The 24,658-nt window shown below is 37.1% G+C and overlaps 1 protein-coding gene across 3 annotated transcripts in view; it reads left to right on the top strand.

Moving 5' to 3' along the window:
* Positions 1-2,374: 2,374 nt before the first annotated feature.
* HBS1L (HBS1 like translational GTPase) overlaps positions 2,375-24,658 on the top strand; it is a 65,470-nt gene continuing 43,186 nt past the window's right edge. Inside the window, exons 1-5 of one of the 3 annotated variants that reach the window (XM_052784426.1) lie at positions 2,375-2,535; positions 5,922-5,987; positions 7,963-8,100; positions 10,402-10,596; positions 11,317-16,126. In XM_052784426.1, coding sequence (XP_052640386.1) covers positions 2,493-2,535; positions 5,922-5,987; positions 7,963-8,100; positions 10,402-10,596; positions 11,317-12,746 — 1,872 coding nt within the window. In that variant the 5' untranslated portion in view covers positions 2,375-2,492 and the 3' untranslated portion in view covers positions 12,747-16,126. Of the gene's footprint in view, positions 2,536-5,921; positions 5,988-7,962; positions 8,101-10,401; positions 10,597-11,259; positions 16,127-24,658 lie in introns of those variants that run through there. The other 2 variants (XM_052784425.1, XM_052784424.1) reach the window with 2 other exon arrangements.

Raw genomic sequence — 24,658 nt, 5'->3', positions numbered from 1 at the left:
AAACAATGTTGCATTTGACTATCAAGCAAATGAAATGTGGGTCATATCTGTGGAGGCCACAGTCACTGAAAATCAAGAGCGATAACATAATAAATGTGAACATAAATTTCAAATGTGAAAAAATTATTATTTGATAAGCAGCTGGTGATTTGTGTAAAAAGCATGAATAGGAAGGATAAAAAACATCTTTGCAATCAGGTGGTCAGGTGTGAAATGAGCAATGTCACTACTGGAAAGAAAAAATGCTAAAATTACATAATTAAAATTTACTGAAGTTTTTAACATCTGAAACATGGGATCTAAATAGTTCTGGAGGCTGGAAAGAGTGCCATTTCCAAAGTAAAGTTGTTGGAGGCAGACTGGCAGGATGCTGTGAGGGTTGTAGTGCTACAGTGTCTTAAGTTACTTCACTAAAGGCTCAGATATTACATGCTGGATTCAGATTTTGAATTTATAAGTGTGTCACCCTGGCCATGTAATATTAAATCATAATGTATGATAGCAATTCTTCACTTTTGTATCTTTGACCCATATCAAGAGATTGGGACAGATAAGGATCAACACAACTTCTGTCAAACCTCTGCTGTAGAGAACATTTGGGTCACTAAAGGTCAACAGGACACCAGCATTAATTAGAAATCTTTGTTTCCAATTCTATTTTAATCTTAGCACCGTATGAAAGATATTATATAGATCCTAAGTTTGCACAGCTGCATGTGCTGTTCTGTACAAATTAGTTAGAAATATGCAAATAACATAAGGAAACAATCTGCTTATTTGCATACATTTTGTATAGGAACACAAACTTTTGCTTATGTTTAACACGCCCGGCCTCCAGTGGTGACCAGGAAGGATGTGGAGTTGCAGATAGTGACAGTTTTGGCATGTGAGCCAGGATGAGACAATAGTTAGGTGGCAGTTACAAAACCAGGGTATGTGTGTTTGTAGGGATGTGTGGCTACGCAGTGGGATATCGGAGGACACCTGTGGCATGCAGGTGGCTGGATTTCTGGTGGTGTCGAGACCAGAGAAAAAGTTGGTAAATAAAGTATTAAAGGTCTTGAAGATGGAGACATCTGACTTGAGAAATATTAATGGGATTGTCTACCTCGCAGCCTCTGAGCATGTAGATGAATGTAGGTATCCAGGGAGCAACTGGGCTGGGGGATGGAGAAGCAGCTGAGTCTGTCAGAGCTGGAGCTCAGCAGGGAGCACTTGTAGGTAGGGCCTGTGAACTGGGATCTCTCCCCCGTCTCCCTCTGCCACCAAAGCTTATGGTCTTCTCTGCTTGTCCTTCCCTCTCTGACCCAATCAGTGGAGTAGCTGTAAGGACATTTCTTGACAACCCGATCCCTTGGCACTGCAACAGCACTTGTAGGCTGAAATGCAGTTTTAGATGGTGCCTACAGTAATGTGCCAATGAAGTCAAATCAAGACCTCCATGGAACCTAATGCTTTGACATTTTGCTGCTTAACACTGCCAATAGCAATGCTAATTAATACAGTTTGTGTTTACCTACAGCCAGCTCATCTAATCCTGGCCACTCATCAGTCACTGGATTGTAATGGCTACTGGTGGCCAACAAGCCAGGTCAATTTGAGCTGTTTCAGATCCAGAACTGAAAAAAACTTGTAGTTAATTTCAAAGCCTTTCAAACTCTGCTCCTGTGGTGGTACACAAATACGGAAACGGTATTTTGAGAGTGTGTTTAAATGAGCATACCCTTCAGTGAACTTAGGCCAACCCAGAATGCTATGTTGTCATCAATAATGTAACCGTTTTGAATAATCTTAAATACTCTTGCTTACACACACGCACATATGCTTGCAGCAGTTTATCACGTTTTAAGTTTAAGGTGTGAATAACGATACAGCAATAAGGGTTGCACGCCAATGCCCCCAAGACTGCACCCGACTGTAGGATCACACTCGATGGCAGCGCTCATAGCGGGGTGGTTGGATGCCGGCACTCTCAGTGCCGGCTGCAGCACCGCGAAGACGGGGATGTTTCCCTGTGGGGGGGCAGACGAGGCCTACTGGCGTTACCCTGGGCCGGGCCGGGCCGGGCCTGCCCTGCTCTGCGCCGGGCTGAGCACGAAGCCACCGGAGGCTTCGCGCAAAGACCTCCCAGAGCGCGGCACGCAGCGGCTGTTCCCTCACAGCCTCCGAGGAAGCCAGGGGCGCAGGGCGCGGCGCGAGGCCCAGGCCTGGCGCCCAGCGGTCACCCCAGCCCCTCGGCCGCTCCCGCCGCTGACGTGAAAACGGCCGGGCGCAGGGGCGGGGCGACAGCGCCTTAGGGTGCTCTGCCGGCCGACCAGGAAGCGGCCGGGCAAGGCGGGAGAAGCCGCGCATGCGCGACAGCGCGATGAGGGCGGAAGGGTGCCCGGCGCGCCTGCGCAGGGGGATTCCGCCAGGCCCGCCGGACATTAACATGGCGCCCTAGGTCCGCCGCGCCAGCGCCACCGCGGGCGACCGAGGCGGCCGCCGCCATCATGTCCCGGCACAGGAACGTCCGAGGCTATAACTACGACGAAGGTAGTGGCGAGCAGGAGGCGGCGGCAGAGCTGCAGGGGCCGCCCCAACCGCCGGTCCCTTCGCGCCCCCTCTTCCCCCTTGCCCCTTTCCCCCGGCCCGCACCCCTTCCCCCAGCGGGCCTTTCCGCCCCGCGGCGGTGTGCGGCGGTGTCCGCGGGAGGGTGGAGGGGAGGGCGGAGGGGAGGGCGCGGGGGGCTGTCAAGGGCGGTGGGAGGGGAGAAGCAGCCCCCTCCCCTCCTCTCCGCGGGGGTTGGACCAGGCTCCTTGCGAGGCCTCGCCCCGCTCCCCCACCCCCCCCCGTTTCCCGCCCGAGCGGCGGGTCGGGCGCACGTGGCCGCGCCGCCGCCGTCCTTCAGGGCTACGTCCTGCTGCCGGGGGCTCCCGGGAGCTTCCACCCGGGGAAAGCGCGGGCCTGGCACGCAGGCCGAGCCGTGGCAGGGTTTACCTGCGTTGCCTTAAGCTGCTGAAGTTGACGGCTTTCCAGGCGGGCGGGAGTGACTTGAAAACCGGTCTCGATAGAATCGAACCCGCCCTTCTTTAGTCACGTAAAGCTTAGAAGGTTGTGTTCCCAGTCTAACTGTAGCAAGTGCTTGCTGATGTTCGCCCGTAGTAATAGATAAGAGGCAACAGCTGTTCCTGGTAGAAGAAACGTAGTTCTTAAAGATGGAGTTGAGCATCTAAGGAAGAACCTGTTTTTCAGACACCTTTCTGTCATATTTTACTTGAGCTTGCATGGAATGAGTGGGGTCTCATGTAAGAACTTTGCTCGGACCTGCAGTGCTCCAGCTTTCTTTGTGCCCTCTCCCATTTACTTAGGCAAACTGTAAATTGCACCCTTTTTTCTCAGTGGTTTTGTCTGTATTGGCTTGAGCTGTGGAAAAATGGACAGTGCAGACTTCTAGTTGATTTTGGTATGTTAAAAAACCCTTTGGTATGGCAGCAGCTATTTTTATTGCCTCGCTTTGTCAGATTGTATACAAAAATTGCACGAAATACTTATGTCTGCCTCTGGTCTTTTGCTGTTGAGTGGACAGGTGCAATGTGTGTGCGTATTATAGTAGCACAGACTGGGTTTTGCACTGTGATCTTGGAATTGTTGGGGAAGTCATGTAAATCCGTGTGAGCCATGACATCTGTGTGGCCTACCTTGCAGGTTTTACTAGTGCAAATTTAACTAATAGAGGCAAAATCTTAGACTGGATTGGGGATTTTACTGCTTCGTTCTTTCATCCTCTAGAGATTTTCTTCATCACAGATTGGTTGAAGTGTTGATTTCAACTGAATCTCTGTCATCTGTGAAGTTGGGTGCCCAATCTGCAGAATTCATTTTGGTGTTAGTACACTCATTACAATCTCTTTTAATGAGGTTGCTGAGGTACATAGTAATTCACTGTAGCCATGTGAGGCTTAAGTTGCTATTGCTATTTGAAACTTTACTGTTGCATTACACATCAGGTTTAATTAGAAGTGTGTATATGTGTGATCTCTATGCTTACACCATATACTACTCTTGTAGTCACATACAATCATTTCTGTCCCAAATGAAGTACACTTTTGTGTCTTCTTTTTTTTATGTAATATAATGCGATATGTTCTTTTTATGCCACTTAGGATTCTGTAATGGTTTGTCTGGCACAATTATTTGTTTCCTTTCTAAAGTAAATATTCGCAGTATTTCTTAGCCTCCTTTCCTGGAAGGCTTCTGAGGCCTTAGATCTTGTGGCCTTTATTTGACCATACTCTATTTCCACTCTCTCCTTTTTGAGGTATTGTGATCAGAATGTGATATTCCAGCTGAGAGTATGTTGGTGATACAGCTGCTGATACTGTGGAATGCTTCTGTGGCTCGTACTCTATTCTCTGTAATTTCTGTCATTTTTAAATAATTATTTTTATGGTCAATGCAAGCTGAGCTATTTTCACTGAGATATCTTTTTCTTAGGCTAGAAGTTAAACCAGTATGGGATATACAAGTGATTCAAGTAATGCACACTGACAAGACTTACCTTGATTTCACTTACTGTTAACTGCGAATGTTAACCATTCACAGAAATCATCTTGGAGTTCTCCTTGACACTCTCCAAGTATTGGCCAAACTACAAAAAGTGTTCTTACCTTGAAAAAAGCGTACAGCTCTTCTCTAGACTTTTTATAGATTAATTCGTCCTAGCATGGAAGCAGGAGACAGTGTATTCTTTTCAACATGCTCAAAAAGTAGATAACAACATGCTCTTTTATTAAAGACAAACAACCAAAACAAGCCTATAATATGTTTCCTTTATCCCGTGGTACTTAATTTCCAAAGTAGCTTCCTGGGTCTTTCACTAAACTTTTCATAGACTTATGCCAGCCCTTTTAGCTACTGCTTTTGGTTGGCACTTTTTTTGAAAATTACAGTGGATTATAGAATTAAGTTTACTTTGATTTTCTTGGTCCATGTTGAGAGATAAATGAACCTTTCATGCCCCAAATTCTGAGCCTTTTATAGATGGATACAGTGTTTGTAAGTTGGTATCAAAGTGCAGATTTTTTTTTTTTTAGCTGTTAGCTACTTTTTTCTCTCGCTCTTTTAAAACAACAAACAGTACATGTTATTTGTGAAACTGCCAAGTGTATGCAGTAATATCTGTAAAATTATTTCATTACTTTTTTCATGTATTTTGTTATTACGCAGTGAAAATTAGAATTTTTTTTTTTCAAGAGTCACATAATACTAGGATTTGGGGGGAGCTAATTTACTTTCTCTTTTTGTTTCCTGATAACTGATTCCTGATACTTTTTTTTTTTTTAATGGAGACAGTATATGGTTATGTTTAAGTAACTGTATAAGATTCTTGCTGCTTGGCTGAAACAATGTTTCTATTCAAAGGTAATTGTGAACTGTGTTTTTGCTTGCTGAACTTGAGTTGAAAGGTAGATGGCACTGAGGATAGACCAGAGAAGCAAGCTGAGAAGTAGGTAGGTGTGGAGTAGCAATGCTGATCCTGAGTTGCTGGAGTAGAAATTGTAATTGAACTGTCTGTGGTTAAGACTATTGAGAGGTCAAGCAGAAATATGAAGTGCCATGGGTAAAGATTTGTGCAACTGTAGAAAATTGGGTTTGGACTGCGAGGGCAGCCTTTCAAAGGAGATGCTGAAAGAGGAGGTGTGAAGCATGGCAGCTCTTGAAAATTTTCAGTTTTCCTAATGCATAGAGTATTAAATGTTAAAATTATATTATTGTAACTTAGAATTTCTTACCTAGGTAAATAAACAGTACTTAACTGCACTTTTGGAATACTAGAGATGCATAACTACTTAAAACCTTGTGTAAAAACTACCCTTTCAATTATAATATTGAAGTATTTAGAAACTGTGCAGCCTAATCTTACTGTTTCTGCTTCATAGACTTTGAAGATGATGATGTGTATGGCCAATCAGTAGAAGATGATTATTGCATTTCTCCTTCAACAGGTTAGTTCAAATGATTGCATATAAGCATTGTCCATTGATTCCTACTCTGATATTTATTTTGAGAATAAAACAATATTTAAAAGCTAGTGAAACTTTTCAAAAGTGCCTAGCGGCCGTAATCCTGTTAAAGTCAGTTAGGTAGTGTTAATAAGCATTGTTGTACTTTTGGAAGTCACATTAGACAACTGGGCATATCTTCAGTTGTACAAGTGTATTATCTTGGATGGTCAGAATGTACTTGATAATGTAAAAATCTCGTTTATGGGAATGTGTTGATAGTCTTGAAACATTTGGTATCTTTTAAAATTGTTAGTAGGATCTAGCAGGGCTTAAGAGTTGTGATTCTGCACCTGGTAGTTGATGTCTTTTACACAACTTTGAGTAAATGTGGGGAAGGGAGTCTTATTGTTGGATGCAGCACTGGTCCTCACTGGCTTCTGTTCTCATGCAAGATCATACGGAGCTAATAAGTCTTCTGGCATTTGTAATGTTGCAAAGTAGGTGTAAAAATAGTGATGCTGTGTGCTCAGGTAGGACGTAACTGGAGAGGCCTAGCCCAGCTGAATTCAACCCAATTGTAGAACCATTAGGTTGTGTTCTCCAGTCAAATCTATAGCAAGATTATCAGTTCAGGGTTTCCCCGGATTTGGTGGCAGTGTCTCTAGACCCGAGTAGGCCCTGGAAATAGTATGGCTGATGTTGATGTGAAGCTGTGCTGCTGCAGGTAACTAGGCTGGATCTAAATACACTGCAACTGTGATGTAGTTTGTGACCTCTGGCCACAGGTACTTGAGTTAATTAGGTCTTTAAAAATCTGCTCCTCTGTCATCTTGTTGATTTTACATAAGCAAATTTAGGTGTGTGTTTTTATTATATGTAGTCACAAGCCCTGATTTAAATTCAGATTGTCTTGCATTCAATTTTTAAGTTTAATTGCCAGAATTTTTCAGTCCTTTTCTAAGAATTAAGTTCTAAGAATTAAGATAGCCTTTTTAATCAAGTTTACTTTTTAATCAAGTATAAACTGCTACATTGCAAAACTAATTCTTGCTTGTGCACAGTAATTTTCCGAAGAATTCTTTTTACATAAGCTTCATTTATAAAATAATGCGATGTAGATTGTATAGCAGTCTTTTAATATTGCTTCAGTTATGGTGATTGAATATGAAATGGTATGCATTTGGGAAATAGTTGCTAAGGCTATACTACTTAACTTCTGGGTATACATATGCTTTCAGTATGTATTTCAGAGCTGGGGAGAATCTTACATAACATAAGGAAATTTGTTTACATTTTATACATTTCTGAGAGTATGTAATGACTGGGGCTCATGTTCAGCAAGAAGTTTTATCTATATATGCCTTAATGTGTGGCTAAATCAGAGTGGAATTAGGCATTTGTTTAAAGTTTTGTGTGAATATACGTTTTAAACTTATGGGCTGGATTTCTAATGAAATTCCAAGAAGAGAAGAATGTGTTCAACTCCATTAAATTGTTATCAGTAGTTTGACAGTGCCATACTGTAAAAGCAAAATATTTTCATGCTATCTTTTTTTTTAACTTGTAACTGAGGTGAAAAAAAATAATTGTGGAGTAAAGTTCTGAAGACATTAGGCCATAGATGGTAATTTGGTATAGAAAATACTATTTTTCAAACCTGTAGTATATTCTTTTGTTTGAATACTGAACTTTGCAGAATTATTGCATTACATGGATACAAGGATATTGCGTAGCCTGTGGTTTCACTGTGATGATGACTTATTTATATTCTAACATAAAGTGCTATATGCTCTGTACAGTCTTCAGCTAGTAGTCATTGTACAGTAGTATCCCATTCTGTGCCCTGCCCCCCCTCAAACCACTGCAACAGGTCAGCATCCTAACTTTTTTTTTCCCCTTTAGATATGTTTTGTTTTTAGAGGAGGAAAAAAGGTTTGACTTTTTTTTTTAATACTTTGTTTTTTATCTAATGCAGCAGCTCAATTTATCTACTCCAGACGAGACAAACCAGCAACATTTGCTGAACCATTAGAAGAAGAATATGGCTATGAAGGTGCAGATGATACTGCTGATTATTTTACATCCAATCATCAGCTGACTGAAGTTGATAGAGGTAATTATAGAAAATAAATAATTCTCAGAACAATCTCTTTTATGAATTAAGGACTTACTAAAACAGTCTTACATTAATGTTTGTTACTTGACTGACACTGCTCACAGTTGTATAATCTTGTAGAACACCACCCTTCACGAGCATAGCTTCAGTGGTGATTCTTCAAGTTCGTAACTACCTTTCATATACTACTTGTAACTTGGTTGCATGCATTGAAATATGTTCCTAGTTTCTTATTAGAAATAATGAGATTTGATATGAAATTCAGACATAAGAACAGCTGTACTGGCTCAGGCCAAGCATCCATGTAGCTCAAGGGCTTGACTCTGCAAATGGATGCTTAGGGAAGAGTATTAGAAACAGAGCATTTGTAGAATGATCTTTTGCTTGTATTGCATTCTGAATTATGGCAATTAGCAGTATTTGAGAGGTTTTCGAAGTCATGCATTTCCTTGAAACAGTAGCCAATATCTTTAGATACCTGTATCCTCCACAATCTTTTCTTACCCTGATTTGAATTCTTTGGTTTCCATTCAGTCCTGCAGCCGTGAATTCCACATTACAAGCCGAGTTCTGAGCTGAGTGGTTGGGGAAAAAATACTTGCCTTTTTTTTTTTTTTTTTTTTTTTTTAAACTTTCTGCCTGGTAGCTTAATTACATGCTTTGTGAAAAAGATTCACAAGTCTCTTTCCTAAGTATTAATAGTTAACTTAGTTTTTAATGATTTGGAAATAATCAGGGTTATTTTTAAAATGTTGATAAACTCAGAATAAAGTGTGTTGGTGAATGAATAGACAATAAAACGCATGAATGAAATTTGGTATTTAAAACAAGTTGCAGAAAATTCAGAAACAATAGATAGAATAGAAACAGTCTAGATTCCATGTCAAGTAAATGGGAAGAAGCTATCCTAATGCATAGACATATGGGTAAATATGATAAATTGGGGTGTAATATACATGTTTTTACAGCAGGAAATAATTCTGTAGAGGGCAATTTGAAAGAATCGGCCAGTATGTTGCTACAGGTGATCTAAGCAATACGGTACCCTGGCTTTTCAGAATGCTTTTGACAGACTCAATCAGTTAAGAATTGGTATTGAAACAAGAAGGAAAGTAATATTCTGGACTAAAAAAAGATGGAAAAGAAACCTAGAAATAACCATTTCTACTGTGAAAACAGCAGTGGTCCCACAAGACCTGTTATGTTTGGTATAGTGTGCAGTGTTGGCCTTTAATACAAAATTACTGATTGCGGTCAATCTGTCTGCAAAGAGTTTGTCAAGATTGTCCTTGCTGAGTGTTGGATAATAAAATGGCCAGCCAGCACAATGTACAGGGCTCTACCAGTACTTGTTTTGCAGAGCAAATGTCAGGAGAACTTTGACTTGCTATTTGGATTATGGGTTGAGGGTGCTGATTTAAGTAATGTTGAGGAAGTTGGAATTCTGTGGTGTTGAATTCCCTTAGCAAAGTTCTTTAAATGTCACCATCTTTGAGGAGGTGTTCAAATAAAGAATCTGTAGTCATCTTCCTGTTGGTCAGTTCCTGTTTTCTAAAACCTGAACTGGCAGACACTGTGATATTCAGGAAGATTTTCTTCTGTTCTCTTGTGTTTGTATGTCTGATCAGCGCACTACTTCCAGTGAGTGACAGCCTGGTGAATTTTCAGTCTCTTGTGTGGCAAGTCAAGACTTAAGAAACTTATCTTAGTCAAGGCTTATACTAGTTGCAGAAATATGCTCCAAAGAAAATTGATTTTTATCAGCCAAAAAACATACTACAGTTTTAGGAAAGTTAAAGATTTCAGGTAGTTTCAAACCTGGCGTGTTGATCCAGAGTTTTCTGTTGTTAAGGCCTCAGGCCCCCGAAAATGCTGTTTTACTTTGGGTATTAATTATAGCATCTGTAAACACTGAAAATGTGTTGTTCAGTGGGATTCCACGTTGACTTACTAAATTACTTTGGATAATTTTAAGGTGACTATTTGTATTACTTCTCTGCAGTGAAGACAGTTAATTTTACAACATAAAATCTCAATATTGAAATACTTCTATAGACTAATAAGTACCAGTCAGTGATATGTTCCTTATAGCAATATTTGAAATTAGTCAAATATTCTGCAGGGTTTGGAGGCAAAGTTTATCATGGCAATAAGTGAGATTGAAATTAATTTCTAAAGGTTTTATCTCTTGCTGTGATATTTTTCTTCTGTTTTTGTTAATCAGATGTGTGGTGCTAGTGGTTAGGCCGCTTAAGACGCTTTTTTGTGCAGCTTGTAACAGTAATATGTCTCTTTTAGCCCGTCTTAATTCATGCCTTGATCAAATGAGAGAAGTTTTGGCAGAGTCTGTGCCAGAGCAAACAATGGTGCAAGCAGTACTGGATAGTAAATTTGATGTACAGAAGGCTTTGGATCTTGTGCTTTCACAAGGCAGTAAGAAAAATGTGAAGACCAAGAATGAGAACGCTGTGATTGTAGGAAACACAACAAAAGGTATACTTCTATTTAATTGTTTACATTCAAGATGATTCATTTCTATGTACAGTTTAATTTTGGCTTTACAAGCTGTGAAGATGCCTTAGTCATTTATTAGAAAATTAAAAAAAGACCAACTTACTCTTCTATTTCTGTGTTCTAAAAACATTTAAAGGAAACAGTAGCTTTTCTTGAGCTAGAAGTCAAAATAAAACCTTAGTGTCAGCTTAAATTCAAACTGCAACCATCTGCACTTCACAGTAAACTTCTGGTTTCTAATACTTGACTTAGCTGAATGAATACATGTCCTAAAAGTTGGACAATGTCTTTAAGTTTTATGCACTTTCATTATTTGTTTGGTGAACTGACATCTGTCATCCCTAATACCTCCCTTTTTTTGGGAGCGTCTATACAGTAACTTATTTTGATTTATGTTTAAATGTTCATAATCTTTACTGGCATTCTTTGCTGATTCTTAAAGTTTCTTAGGTATTTCAGTATATACTTGTAATTTAATTGTAGAACATTGCATATCTTCGGATAACACTTAGTAATTAAATGCCTTTTCATGTTTCTTGATTTTTTTTTTTTTTTGTTGCTGCTGTCTACTTTAAAAAAAAAATTGGATATTTCATTGTGACTGCACTTCCATCTGAAAATTACTGGCTATTGTAAGGTAAGGAGACTTATTTTGTTCTCTGGAAATGTGTATTGATACAGACAATTTCTCTTGTGCAGTAGAAAATGTTGCTGACAACACCAACAAACCTGGGTTTGGAAACTTGACAGCCAAAAGTGGTTCCGCTTGTTACTCTTTAGTTACAAATGACAAAATGCTCCTTAATGCTGAAAAATCCAATATACCTTCATCTGAAAGGAAAGGATTGAAATCCCCTTCGTTTGTTCTGTCATCTTCTTTCAGTGATGATTTGTGTAAAGGATCATTTTGTGAACCCATGAATAAACAGGCAGAGAATCAACTACAAGAAAGTGCTAATGCAGTAAGTTCGATTCCTGACAGTGAAGATGTTCACTTTAGCATAGGAAGTAACCCATCTGGAAAGTCTTCCTTTAAGAAGTTGGAATGCAATGAAACACAGGACTTGAAATCCTTGCTGATGCAGAATGTGGTTTGTGATTCTCTGAGTCCTGAAGACAGCATTCCTCTTGTTTCCTCAAGTCCTTCTGATTGTAATAGTAATGCAGATTTTTACAGTCCTCCATGTTTAACAAGTGCTTTAGGAAAATTGGCTCTTGCTAACGAAGTCAGTCATACTGTAAATAGGAAGAATGAACTTCTTGAAAATTCTTCTTCACTTGTGCAAAGTAGAAAACAAGAAAGCCCCTCTTCAGACATGGCTGCTTTGTCAGTGTTAAGGTCTGGAAGTACATCATTGGCTGACTTACTTCAGGAGCACCAGGAAAGTAGTGCTAGCCACTGTTATTCTTTGATTGATCTTTATACCCAGTCAATAGCAAGTCTCACTGATATGAAATTGGGAACCTCACCATTATCACAACTAGTAAGTCAACCCCAAACTTCATGTGGGATGCCAGAGCTAACAGGATCTTTGTCTTCTCTAGTCCTCTCTAAAGTTTCTCCACTAAAGGAGGTTGAGAATTTATCACTCTCAGATTTAATAGCAGAGACTATCGAAATAGATAAAACTCAAGAACAGACAGACTTCCCCATGCTCAGTGTAACTGAATTGAGGCCCTCTGAAAGAACTAACATTGATTTAAGTGTCCTTGTAAAAAATGCAGATGTATCTGCAGAACAAAATGTGGTGAGACAGTCAAATATCTTAAGCCCTGAAACTAAACTTTTAAAAGAAAAACAAGGAAAATGTTCTGGTTTTGCCAAAACAAATAAAAAACCCAGAAGAGGGCTTATTCCTAAGAGGCAGGATTTGTCCCTTTCATGGATGAAGGCGCTGTGTGCAAGACCGTCAGCTTTTGCTTTAACCTTGTGTCTCCGTTATCCTCCAAAAGGTTATAAGCGGCGCACAATTGGTATACATAAAGCTTTCCTATACAGTAGACAAGTACAAGACGTAAAACCTAAGGAAACTGGTCCTATAATAACCATAACACCATTTGACTTCAAATCAGCTTCTCCTGATGATATTGTGAAAGCTAACCAAAAAAGGGCTTTTACAAGACAGTAGTGCAAAAAAAAAGGAAAAAAAAAAAATCATGTTTATAGCTTGGTATATTAAAAAAAAATTCATTATTTAGGACCTATTTATACTACAGAATTGAATTTTTTTATTTTTTTAACTGACATGTTACAGTTCTCACTGGTAGCAAATTTGTATGTGAACTTTTAAGCTGTTGCACTGAGTATCTTTATTTTTGCCTAATTTTCACTGACAATTTAACATTTTGAACTTTTGCAAAGTCTTGAACTTTAGTATATAGATATTGTATGTACAAAATTCTATAAACACCATTAGACTTCTTGAAACAGCTCTAGGTATTGAAGATACAGTTCATTGGGAAGAACACTGAATTATTATTTTGTAAAGTAGTTTAGTTGTGCTATATGGTGTACAGTTTGGGGAGTGGGAGCCTTAGTTCATATTACGACTGTTTTATTAAATGTTCTTAAAGTTAGATTTTCTCATAAGGTATGTTATTAAACTGCTAGTCTTGTAATTGATATTTCCAGTCAATGTCATTATTCTCTTCTATCTTTATACTGATTACTATTACAACAGAAATACCTTTAGTTTTTAAAAGCCTCACTAACCTCAGGTTTTGACAGTTTTAGCTGTGGTAGGACATGTATAGTTTTTGATAGGACCAAATTTGTAGGGGAGCAAGCAATTAAAATTGTGTTCTCCTCCTCTCCAATCAGCTGTCAAAACATGATATTCAGAATTTTAAAACAGCTATTTTGTAAGCATATACTTGTTGCGTGTATTTCATGAGAAGTTTCACTAGCATTCTATGGTTTATTCTCAAGTCTTTCAGAAAAGTATTGGAATAACAGTTCTTTCAACTTTAGCATGAGAGTCTTTGCTCAATGGAAAAAAAATTTGGGCAAAGTGTAAGTGCTGTTTGTGTCTGCCTCTTGTCTGTTTTGAAGAAAGCTTCCTTTAGTAATGGAAATATAGTGTCTTCTACTGTTTGCACCCATTGCTGTTACTTTGAATCTTTAGATGGAAGATCAGAATCAGGACATTCTGGATTTATTTTTTTATCTGATAATTACTAGATTGTGGTGCCCCTGTTAGTCAGATTAGTTACTGCATGTATGTTTCAATTTTCCTTTTACTACACATTACTACTTTTAATATATTTCCAGTGTCAATGTCAGTATTTTAGATGCTGAACAGCAAGAAGTGCAATAAAGGTACTGCTGCAACTAGAAAAATATGTTTGTTCATATAGTGCCATACACTTATTCATGCTAAGTTTGGCAGCTAGTATGAAACAGTAGATACAATTTTCATCTTGTTTTAATCTAATTTTTATTGAGCATGTTACATCAAAAAGAAGGCAAAAACTAGGTTTATTCCTGACTTCAGGTTGCACTACAATTTTGTTTCTAAATAAAAAATAAAACATCTTCCAGTGCTCTCAGGTACAAAATCCATGTTCTGTATATTTTGTTTGTTTGTTTGTCTAGTTGATGCTATTGTCATTTAGGACTATGAGCAGTGTGACCTCTGACCTTTTGAATGAAATTAATGTTTCTTACCCTTGCTAATAAAAATTTTATATGACAGTGCTGCAGTGTTTATGTTCTAGTTGACATGTTAATCCAGCCATCTGTATCCTTGCCTATTTTGAGTGCCTTAAAGCATTGAAGTGTAAATAATACAATCCAGTGTACATACTATGATCTGATAAGTTCATGAGCAGGAGCATAATTGGTTTATTTCCTCAGAGGACTTCCTGTAGAAGTCTGGCTGGTACTGATTGTATACTGGTTGTTTTATTAATTAGTCTTAATAGCAAATTCTGCTTTTTGGACAATATAAAATGCTTTTCAGTGATCAGTTTCTCTGTAGTTAGTCCAAATATTAACTTCCCACTGCATAAAAGGCCAAGTCTGTTTTTCCACTGAGGCAAAATGTCCTATTTGGAGAGTTTATAAGTGAAGTTCAGTTTTTCCAGAAATGTGTGTATTCTTCTAGTAGAGAAATTCTAACTTTTAAAAGTAAAATGTTAGTGCAAAGTTTGGCATCGTCATACCTGGTGTTTTTTTAGGTGGTTTCGCTTTCTTATGTTCCAAATACTCTTGAGGCCCTAATTAACGTATGTAGAGATTTCTAATACATGCGGGTTTTTTTAAATTTTCATTGAATAGCTTTGGTTTTCCCTCTGAATTTTTTCTCTTATTCTTGTTGAACTTCTCTTTGGTTTTGGTCTGTTTTCCCATTCCCCTGGCTGCTCTTCTTTGCATAAAACTTCTTAGCATTTTTAAAAATTCTGGAGCCTGAACTGGACATACACCTAAATGTATGTGCTATGGATTCCATTGGAAAGTATGTACAAGTAGTAGGTGGCAATGTGTAGTACCTGGAGCTCAGTTTTGCCATAGGTTTCATGCAGATTAAAGTTCGAACAAGTGACTGAAGCCAGAGGGCATGAGCATTATATGTTTATCGCGGATCTTACTGTGGGATTGATACCTTAGTAGACAACTTTGGATCTTGTTAGGTAGCTAGATTTTCATATATAAATACTTTTTCATTTGCATTTGTCTCAGTGTTGTTAGTGGTCTTGAAGAAGCAATACATGCTGTTCACTGTGTAAGGAATAAGGGAGGGATTTTTCTTCAGTTCGCAAACCTGAATCCTGAAGTGAGCCTTGAATTAGTACAGACCTGCAGGCTGAGCACTGCAGAAGGTGCCTAAGTGGTGGATAAACCTGTATTCCAATTAATTTTCAGCAGAGATTATTTATTTCCATGCTTGGAAAATTTAACAGTTTTGTTTTTATAAACAAAAGGTAATGTATTACTGTATTTGCTTTTTAAATGAAACGGGTATTTTAATAATTTCCTTAATTATTCCTTAATTTCTTTACTGAGAACTGGGTTTGTGTCATAATGACAGGTTTGTCTTAGGATACTGCATGATATTATGGTATGTGGCATTTTTGTATAACAAGTCTGTGTTTGGCCTTTGCACTGAAGTGTTTCTGCTTAATGAATGTTAGAATTCTTGTTAACTGAATCTGTCTATTTTATGCTTAACACAGTGAGCTTATTTTATTGATGTATGTATATAACTTTTTTCCCCCATTTCACATCTAGTGTGTATCTTTGTCTAATACGGGTTAATTTTGTTACTTGTTTTGGAATTCACATATTAACATTGCAAAGTACTTGTGCCTGTGTTTGCATATGGACATAAAAAAGACAATATTAAACTACATAGACATACTACTTCTGGTATTCAGACTGTATACTCCTAGGATATTTTGTATTAAGTTTATTTTGTACATAATTTTTAAGTGGCTGCTGAATATTTTTAATACAGAATTGACTTCCAGACGTTGCTTTATGTACCTAAATAAAATGCATATTCTTAAAGGACTGACTTAATTACAATTTCTTGTTAACTTATCTGACAGAAATAGAGTTGTGATTGAATGTTCTGTAATGATTGTATCTATTGTGGAAACAGGCTGCAGTTCTTGTCTAGGTTTGCATGGGCATACTTCTTTCCATGGAAGATTCCTTTGGAGAAAGTAAGGCAAAAACTGGCATCTAGTAGTGTGTCTTCAGATACCATACTGAGGCTCCAGTTTGCTTGTGATTAGAAATGGGTTTGTAAATTTTTTTTTAGATCTTTTTGATAGCATTTTTTTAAAGCTTATTTGGATTTTAAAAAGGAAAGGCCGTCAGTGAAATACGAAAAAAGCAACTGTCTAAAGTTAATTCTCAAGCTCTTTGTTACGGTAGAAATTAGAACTACGACAGGTGATTTCTTAAAATCAGCATTCTTAAAAATGTCTCTAAATACCTGTTCCATTTTTCTCTTTTAGGTTTCCTTTTTCTAGCTGATTTCTATCTGAACGTGTTTTGGAAAACAAGGGCAAATTGAAAGTCAAAGTATGAGAAGCGTAGGAAAATAACAACCCCCATTGGGATATCAAAAATGATTCATGTTTTGTACCCCTTGGGGTGTGATTTAATGTAATTATATTTAGCTGGTTTTAAATTACAACAGAAAACACTTTTGTTTTGAGAAAAGTATAGAATGTTAGGAGCACAAGCTTCGAATTTAAAAAAACCCATGGGATTAAAACTTCACATACCTGTTTTTTACTTTTTATTCAGAAATAACTATATGAGTAATTTCTCATTGACTTGTTCAGACAATTCTCAGGATCTTAAGCTTCAGAGGGAGCAAGCTACTTGAATTTCTGGAACTGTTGCACAATAGTATTTCAAAATCTTATTTCTAAGAGACTAACTGGTACAGTGAGGTAGTCTTTGCAGTTTTGTATTTTGCCCTATTTCCTCTAATCATGTCATTCAAATACATTTTTCAGTAATCAACAATTTCTGAAAATTTAAAAAGCAACTACTACTACTGCAAAAATGAATAGCTATATAAAAGATTTGTATGAAGATAGGATATAGGTTGTCTTTATGAAATGTATGTAGTTTATTACAGTGCCTTTATACAAGGGCAGTAGTTTAGGGTTATACACACAATCATTCACATCTCTTTCAAATCTAAAGTGCTCACCTTTTCAAAGTTGTCAAAACGTTTTTGTATTAAATGTTGATTATGAATTGTGGTTGGAAGAAAAAAACCAAAGCAAAAATTTCATCACATTGTAATTCATGCAGTAAAAATAAACTTCCTAAAGTGCTGAAAGGGGGTGCTTCTCTACTTTTTTGTTTCTTTGGAAATTGAGTTGAATTTTTATGGATAACCTGCATCCTTTTTTAGTTTGTGTGAAGTGTAGACAGCTGGTAAACTCTTAAGTAGATTTTATGTTCAATTCACTGTGTCCAAACTGCCATTTAAATGAGGAGGAGATGCCACTAGTCCAAGTTATCTATACTTCTGTGTGTGCTAATGGTTTTGACGTTACAGGATTTTTTGTGGGGAAGAGAAACTTTTTTGGTGAAACTGGTGTGTTTAGTCTGCAGTAGAAAACAATGTGATAAAACAAAAATCAAAGCCAATGGTGATTTATTTATTTATTTATTTATTGAAGCAAGCTCTTTTGTTCTTCCCAAATTGCTATCTTAATGCAGTTCAGTGGGAATGGGTGTCTATTTTAGTATTGCTGTACTATACAGTCGGTTGCTCCTTTGTACAGACTGCTTGTTGAAGTATATATTTTTACCAAAAGTAAAAGCTAATTGCAATTTGTGATTTTAGGTGATTGTTGAGATGAATGTTTCTTATGAAATGGTTCATGGGTTTCTGGTATCTATGTCATCATGGAAGTGTTCTTTATCTGGTCTGTGGACATATGTTACATTGCATACTTAAAAACAATTGTCAATGACTTCTGAGGTATGTCAGTGGTTTGTTGGTCAAATAATTGATTTGGATGCTTAGTGTTGGTAGGATTCCTTTAGAAAATAACCCATTGCCCTTCTCTACAACTTTCTAGTAATAAGATGACTAGAACCTGTAAAATGGTTGTAGTCTGCAGAGATTAAAATGATACATTTTGAAAGAGAACTCATGAACAATTTGTTAAGAATTACAGACTTATGAAGGCTTAAGAAGTGAAATTTGTCTTACTCTTTTTATAATGAGAATATGGAAATTTTAGGGAAGGGTTGCTTGTGAAATATTTACTCATAATCATGTCAATACATGGAGATAATAGCTGACAAAGATGGACATTATTTTAATATTTCAGTTGGCTATTTTGAGTGTTTTTGTCCATAAAGTCAAAGAATGAAATGTTAATATAAATTTCTTTTTAACTGGTGACATGTTCTTGATATATGTAGCATTTCTCAGGAGTCCTTTGCTTCTATCTCAGCAGTGGGTATTAGTGATGTTCAGAGATTGCAATTTGAAATGCACTATTGTAATAAGTTTGCTTTCACTATCGTCAAGGTAAGCAAGGATTTTTGATGAAATTTAGCCAATATTTATGGGTTCTCTGAGAAACTTCTCTTAAAGTTCAAATTTCTAAAAAATACTTATGTAAAAATGGTACCCTCAGTCAAAAGGATCTGCGTTCTGCGCATATTTGTTTCATTTCTGCTTGCTTTTGCTGGCTAAACTACATTTCTTTTTGCTTGTGTTAGTATTGCAGAACAAATACAGATACTGGTGAGTGAGCTAGATTCTATTCCATTTTGGGCACCATTAACGGAATTGTTAACCACTTTATGACACTAAGATTTTTGATTTTAGTGATGCATGAACAAGAAGGAGGTCAGATGTCTGTAAATGTGCAGTCCTTGCAGGAAATAAAAACTACTGTGAACTGAGCGTGTTTGTTGTTGGGGTAGCAAGGAATCTAGTCTATTTTTAATGAAGTCATTCCCGTAGTTGAGCTGTCTTTGTGGGAGTGCTAGCTATTTTGTTTTATGGTAATTTCTCAGGAATAGCACCAAAACCAGGGCCTTTATAGGGCTATATGTATAAATATTTAGTAAGAAACAAGCTTCACAGTAAAGAGTCAAATTTGAAAGTAAGGCACAGGAAGTTGAAAAGCCTTACTCATGATATGCCAGATAATCTAGGAATAGAGCGCAGGTCTCAAGCTTAAGTCTAATTTTCCAAATATTGGACTATACTACCTTGCTTGCAGCTGTTAATAGAGAAGCAGGTATTTCTTCACTGGCATTTATTTTTGATTTGTGATTTTATTAATACTGCATGTATTCACGTTTTTGACATAGCTATTAAGACAGTGTGGGCAGTTTCAAGAATACAAGCCAGAAGTAAAATTAGTAGGTACTTAGCGCGTTTTGTTAATGTTGTTAATCTTTCAATTTTCTAGAGTTCTTTTTTTGCCTCTCCTGTATAAATATCTTCCTTAACTTTTGCTTTACACCAGTAAAAGATAAATAAAAATCCCATGAACATCACCACAATGTGACTTAATGTAATTGGCTTTTTCTTTTCACTTAGTTGAATGTAGCAAGGTTTGGTTTTGGTTCAGAATGATGGGCGTTTCTCAGTCCATGGACAAATACTCATTTGTCTTCTGTCTTTTTATGCTACAGATAGACACTGTGATAGCAGCTGCTTCCTAGTGCAAAGTGTCAGAATGCAGATTATTGTGCTTTAACAGATAACTTTTATCACTTCTGCTTTGTGGTTAATGGACAAGTGAAGTTGGGAGTCTTAAATGAAAAACCAAACTGATACTCTTGGATTTTATTTATAGGGATAGTTCCAAAGAAATCCTGGAGTAGCAAACATTCTGAAGTTTAATGGTGATGTACAATATATTTTTCATTAGTTTAGGGTCCCTGAGGTTTTACTTCTATTTGTCATGCTAGGCTCTAATGCTTTGATTTCGCACATTTGAAAATCCATTATTTGTACCTGGGTAACTCAGAAGAAGTTTTTGTCCTCAACTTCAATTGGCTATGCTAACTTTTCAGTAACATGACAGTTCTCAAATGCCTGCTGTAGTGGTGAGAGCCCGTTGCACCTGATGATACTCAGATATGGCATGTATTCAGTCTGTGACAAAGAGAACATGTTCTTTACTGCATGGAAATGTTTGAAATCTGACACGACTGATGATATAGTTATATCTTAAATCATGGAAAGTAATGAGAATTTAAGACTTCCGTGTTTTGTGTAAGAAAAATATATACACAGACTTCGAGAAGTTACTGAATCTTGACACTGAGGTACTGTGTGGGTTTTAGAAAGGAAGTGGCTTATTTCAGGGAAAAATGTGTCACCAGAAATGAAAAGCTTTTTAAAATCCTTTGAGATACCTTTTTGAGATTCTCCTCATACATACTGTACACCTACACTGGAAAAAGTGACACTCCAGGCTTTCTCTGAGTTTTCTTTTATGGTCCTTTAACACTAGTTTGGTTTACTTTTTTTTTTGGACAAAGTGTAAACCAAACCAATACAAAATTAATCATTTTCATAGTTGGCTATATTGTGTATGAAAGTTGGGTGTTTTGCTTGGAAGCTAGGAGAGCTTAGATAAAACTCAAAATGATTGTGCCCTTTTTAGAACTTTGGTATTCCAGATGAACCAGAGATCCTGGGGAAACAGTAGCTCCACTTGTTCTTACAGTGGCCTTCTATCTCAGTCCTTTCAGGTCATGGTAAAGATCAACCATCAGTTGTTTTTCTCTGTGTCTTTAGAAGGTAAAGTGAAGAATTTACTAAGTTCTCAGATGTGATTGCTGGAGTGCCAGGAAGGCATGGTTGGAATCACTTTTTTTTTTTTTTTTTTTAAATCCTGTTAAGTTTTAAGGATGAATGATTGTTGTAGTGCTGTTATATATCAATTCAAACACTGAGTCCTATCTGAAGTTTGCACTAGAGTACTCAAAGTAAGGCTGTTGACAAGCCTGAGACAGTAGTACTTTGCAGTTGTAAACCAATGTATTTAAGCTCTAGAAACTAGTAAGACATCTAAACATTAAAAGTATAGTCTTATCAAATCCCAAATCGTGGGAGCAGAAGAAACAGTTTAAAATATATAAGTTACTGATGAAAAGGAGCTTGAATGCTAATAGGCAATGCATGTAAGAATTCAGAAATGAAGTTAAAAGCCAGGAAGGTGTAAAAAATCCAAGCTTAAAACACAGAATTACTTTACGACGTCTGTTTATGCTAGGTGTCTTTCACTACAAGTACTGTTCTTCCTTCCCTGTAAAATTTGTGTTATCAATACCTTCTTTATCGCTGTACTGTCTTCTGGATGTGTTTCTGCAGTATCATATTGTTTTTTATTCTGTGTCATTCAATATTGTTATAAAACATACTAGTTGCATAGTCTAGTGTATTATGTCACATACATACCAACAGAAATGTCATCCACTCACTACTTTTGTGTGCCTTTATTTGGACCCGAACTGGTTTGTTCTTGGGTGACAAAATATCTGTTTTTCATCATCTCAGCTTCTGTATTCTTTCATAAAACTGGCATTTCGGTCTTCAGAGTGGACAGTTACAAATGCTTGAAGTACCAGGTTCCTTCCTTCTATTATGCTTGTGACACTTGAAATGGCCATTAAACTTAAAAATCATGAGTCTACTGTCAGAACCCCTGGTAGAAATTCATGCTTAAAATGCCAACAACTTGGAAGGCTAGATAACTTTAATATGGAAGATACCTGTGTCTGCAGAAGCTGTGATGCCCAATTGGCAGAGACATGGAAGAGCTTTGACTGGTTGTTGCTTCAGTTTTTCTTCCATATTTTTACTGCATATTAAAGCTCAGCCTAAATGGAAATTTTATATCTAATTAATTCCAAAATATGAGTTGAAGTTGTTTTGGGTACTCCTTGTTTGAGTCCTCATTACTACTTTTTGTGGTTTTAGAATCACATTTTCCTATTTTTAATGTTTTCCTCTTCCCTATTGCTGACCCACAAAAACAGGAAAATGACTAACTTTGCTTGTCAACTAGGCAAGATGGTGAAACTGCGTATACACCAAGTGCTATGCTTAAGTTGAAAAAAGGAGGAAAAGTGTCACTTAAAGCTTTTAAGTAAACATTTTTCAAGGCAGAACTGTGATTTGAATTGTATGCTTCTAACGCTATTTTTCTGATAACATGTATACAAACAAACTATTGCAAGGTTGTGGATGCTATCTGTGTGCTTGCAGGTACTACTGTAAATGTGAAGTGTCTAACTATTCTTTCACTGCATCAAGAAAGAGGAAAACATCAAGCAATGAACTTGAATCCATGCAAGTTCCTCTCTAAAGTTACAACAGAGTGAAATGCACTGCTTCAGACTGGCAAATGAACATTTCCTGGCACTCATCTGCATCTGATAAATCTTGCAAAGCTTATTTAAAACTACAGGTTGTATTTTACTGTATTCAGTTTTTCTTCTAAACTCAGATACGCCGTTTTTTGTAAATCAGTTTGTGTCTCTGAATGATTTTGGCAATGAAGAATAGAGCCCCCAGTGCTGTGTTTCATATCACATCTGTACGTAGGTTGTTATTTTCTGAATATAGGTCTCCCTTATTCAGATTATGGCAATGTTCAGTCTCCATTTTTTCTAGACTTAATTGCACAAGTTCATCTTTGATAACTCTGGAATTCAGATATGTTTGGCTGGTGCCAGAGGAGTTAAGAATAGGAAAACGTGGAATAAAGAAAATTTCAGAGTAATAATATATATAAATAATGCAAGTCTAGATAAGTAATGCATATAATGTAAAACATGCTGCAATTAAAAAGGGAAAACTTAACTATGTAAGTGAATACATTTCTTGCACTGAAAGGTGGGGCAATTTTTATAAACTTTTCCTAAATCTTAATGCATAACAGATTATTTTTTTTAATGTATTTTGTGCTTCTCAAATATATGTTGCCATGTATGTCAAGTAGCTTACTTTTACCTTGCTTACTTCAATTTGGCCAGTATCTGCATTTCTTCTTGCGACGGTGTCCCAGATAAATACAATTAGAGCTTAATACTATGATTTTCTGTCAGTTAGCTACTGAAAGCCCTACTGTCAGCTTAATCCTCTAATTAACATTAGATTAACTAAATCTGTAATAATATCCATGGTTACTGGTAGTATCCATAATGTGTTTCTTATGGAATGATGTCTTTTTGGTGCATAATCTGTTATAGCTAAGTGTTTGAACAAAGTGTGGTATACAGTGGTGGTCCACGAAAATTGTAGTAATAGATGTGTGAACTTGTTTGCCTTTTTTTTTCCTGCTAATATGTTGTTTTTAATACTGTGGAAGTTCTGGACTGCAGATAAATTAAGTACATTTGATCAGCCCACTGCATTGATGCAGCTTGAGTTTGTTTTGCAAGTTAGATTCAGAGATCTTTAGCAGTTTCACACCTAGCTTTCAAAGATTCTTTATAAATGTGTTGCCACTAACACGTTTAAATAACAAAGAATGCTAAAGCTTTTTTTTTCCCGTATTCTTTGTATTTTTTAATAGCCATTGCTTCCTCTGCATTTTTGCCCTTCCTCAAATGTACTCTATATATGAACAAGGCAAGATAGCAGTGTGGGAGACTAATTTTGTTTATTTAGGAAACGAGCAGAGTGCTTTCAATTAGAATTAAAGGAAGCAGCAAAAGTACATATTGAAGCCTGTTGATATGACAGAGAAGACAAATAGAAAATGTGACAGAAACAAACTCGAAGAAAATTATGTGGTAGTAGAGTATGCCTTAGTAGTTTCAAACTGCTTTATCTAACAGCCTGCATCTCAAGCCATGCTTTGAGAATGTGGTCATCCTCTCCTTTGGATGTATTTGGCTATTATTTGTCTTCTGTTAAAGACAGCTGCTGTTGAGTAGGTTTGTGTATTATCTATTGAACTTTCATCTATGTAGCACTGAGGACAAAACTAAGATTGTAGTCTTTTTTTTTTCCAAATGGCAGGAGTTGCTCAAGTTTAGGAGGTACATACAGAAGAAGTCTTTTATAGCACAGGAGTATCTGGAAAGTGTACCAGCAAGAGCTGCTAGTCATGACATAGTTAGCTATAGCAGAAAAGCTGAGCTTTGAATCCCAGTAGTAAGGTAGAATAAAATGCTGGTTCTCTAGAATAATTATGACCAGTCAAGGCCTCTTCCATTAGAGAGAAGTCACGTATGGTCTAACACATCTTCATATATCCCATTATTATGGACATAGTACCAACAACTGGTAAATAAGAATGTGACCAGACTTTAAGCCTCATTTCCCTTTGTTTTTCTTCTGATGTTCTACCATGAGTGGAAAATTGTATTAAGGAGAGGAGTAAGACTCTGGTGATGATGGGAGGATGTTCTGATATTAAGCGGTATCTTAATTAAGAATTATGTTCCTGCAGTTAAATTTTTTTAAAAAGCTACTTAATATTTTGTAGTCGGAATAACGGAAAATTGATCTAATGGCATAAAACACCACCCTTTAATCTGAAATCTTGGAATAGTTAAGGAGGGGAAAAGCCGGTA

The sequence above is a fragment of the Harpia harpyja genome, chromosome 4 (assembly GCF_026419915.1).
Source record: "Harpia harpyja isolate bHarHar1 chromosome 4, bHarHar1 primary haplotype, whole genome shotgun sequence".
In the NCBI taxonomy this organism is placed as follows: Eukaryota; Metazoa; Chordata; class Aves; order Accipitriformes; family Accipitridae; genus Harpia; species Harpia harpyja.
Note: the sequence above shows the minus strand (reverse complement) of the source record. Positions and strands in the feature narration are given on the sequence as shown.